The 1,517-nt window shown below is 30.7% G+C and overlaps 1 protein-coding gene across 1 annotated transcript; it reads right to left on the bottom strand.

Moving 5' to 3' along the window:
• Nucleotides 1-49: 49 nt before the first annotated feature.
• LOC109592670 (uncharacterized) lies at nt 50-1,507 on the bottom strand (the record flags this gene model as incomplete). Its single annotated transcript, XM_020008064.1, has 5 exons — nt 969-1,507; nt 874-897; nt 767-801; nt 647-721; nt 50-97 (listed from the first exon to the last, which is right to left on the bottom strand). Coding segments are annotated over exons 1-5 (699 nt in total), but the record flags the coding sequence as incomplete, so codon positions are not given.
• Between the last annotated feature and the right edge of the window lie 10 nt (nt 1,508-1,517).

The raw sequence follows: 1,517 nt of genomic DNA, 5'->3' as shown, positions 1-1,517 counted from the left end.
CCTACATATGTAATTACATGTAAAGCTAATATACAATTTATCATCGTACCAGACTGGAACTTTTCGCTTCTTTCCCAATTGATGCAGCCTCAAGCCTCTGTTTAAAAAGGGATAATTATAGTTGTAAATCACTTGTATATAAAATTAAGATTAAGGTATTTACTCATTTACACAATAAAGACTGCCAATGCATTGCAATCATGGAATCACCAATATTAAGAGCCACCAAATATTCCTACTATATTTATGTCTCTTTGTATGAAAATAAAAAAGCACAAGAACTAGTTGCACAAAATCAGCTCAAATAGACAAGACAACAATATCTATAATGTTGCACAAATTATCACAAAATTAACTAGTTTAATAACTATGTGTAAATTACATGCATAGCAAAAAATTTTTGTGGCCCAAAATTTCCATGGATTTCACATTTTTTCAAAATTTATAAAAATAAAATTCACAAAATTGATTTAATAAGGTTCAAGATGGTTGAAAAGTAAAAATTCCAAAAATTAACGCTAACACAATTGATTTTCAATTAGATTCGTGAAAAAAAATTTTGCACTATACATTGTATGACAGTAATTAGTTACATGTGTGTATGCGGCAAGGTAATTTACTATAACTGTAAATTTGTTATACCTACCAAAGTAGTAGTGCTTGTGGTGGGAATGCTTCCCTCAGATGATGTGGTCTGTATGATTGAAGAAGCATCAACCCTCTACACAAAAATTATCATTGAAAATTAATTATTATACTGACGTACTGGTTCTGCTTTAGCAGTGGATTCAATCTGTGGGTCTGAAAACATAAATATAAAAAATAATTGTATACAAACCAATAAAAGCTACTTATGTAAAAGTACACATGTACCTTCCTCCTTGCCCTCAAAATTTTCTGTAACAAATAGAAAATAAAAATAATTTTATATACTGCATTATCTATACTGCATTATCTTATGTATGTACCTTCTTCTTCTTGTGGTAATTCAATTATAGTAACTCCTTTATCCTCTAGCTCCTTCAATATCACTGGATCCTTGAGATCTTTCATGACATCATCAAGAACACATGGTAGTATAGCATAAGTGATGATAATGCATTTCCTTTGTAATTGTTTAAAAAATGTATCTTGTGACCATGAGAATTTATCAAAGGTTGAGAGGCAATCATGAGCATTAGTAAATGAATCAGGTTTTTCAATACAAAAGGAAACATAAGGTAATCCAAGGGGAGCAGTAGGAGACAGGTCTGATTGTTTCTCAAAGAAAGGTATCAAATCTTGAAAAGAAACCGAACTGAGTAACTTAGCATAATCTTTTTCATAGTCTACAAAATGCTGGTTTAGCTTATCATCATCTTTAACCAGTTCAGTTAGTTTCTTTAATAGCTTGTAGTTGAGGTAACCAATGAAATCATATTTGCTCAGAAAATTAAAAAAGCTATTAAAATCGTTTGCCTTCTCAAGAATATTAATGCAGGGCATCAACCCAGAAACAACACGAGCTTTTCTTTTTA

Source organism: Amphimedon queenslandica, unplaced genomic scaffold, assembly GCF_000090795.2.
Source record: "Amphimedon queenslandica unplaced genomic scaffold, v1.1 AMPQUscaffold_4365_Cont23655, whole genome shotgun sequence".
In the NCBI taxonomy this organism is placed as follows: domain Eukaryota; kingdom Metazoa; phylum Porifera; class Demospongiae; order Haplosclerida; family Niphatidae; genus Amphimedon; species Amphimedon queenslandica.
This window is presented reverse-complemented; position numbering and strand designations above follow the sequence as displayed.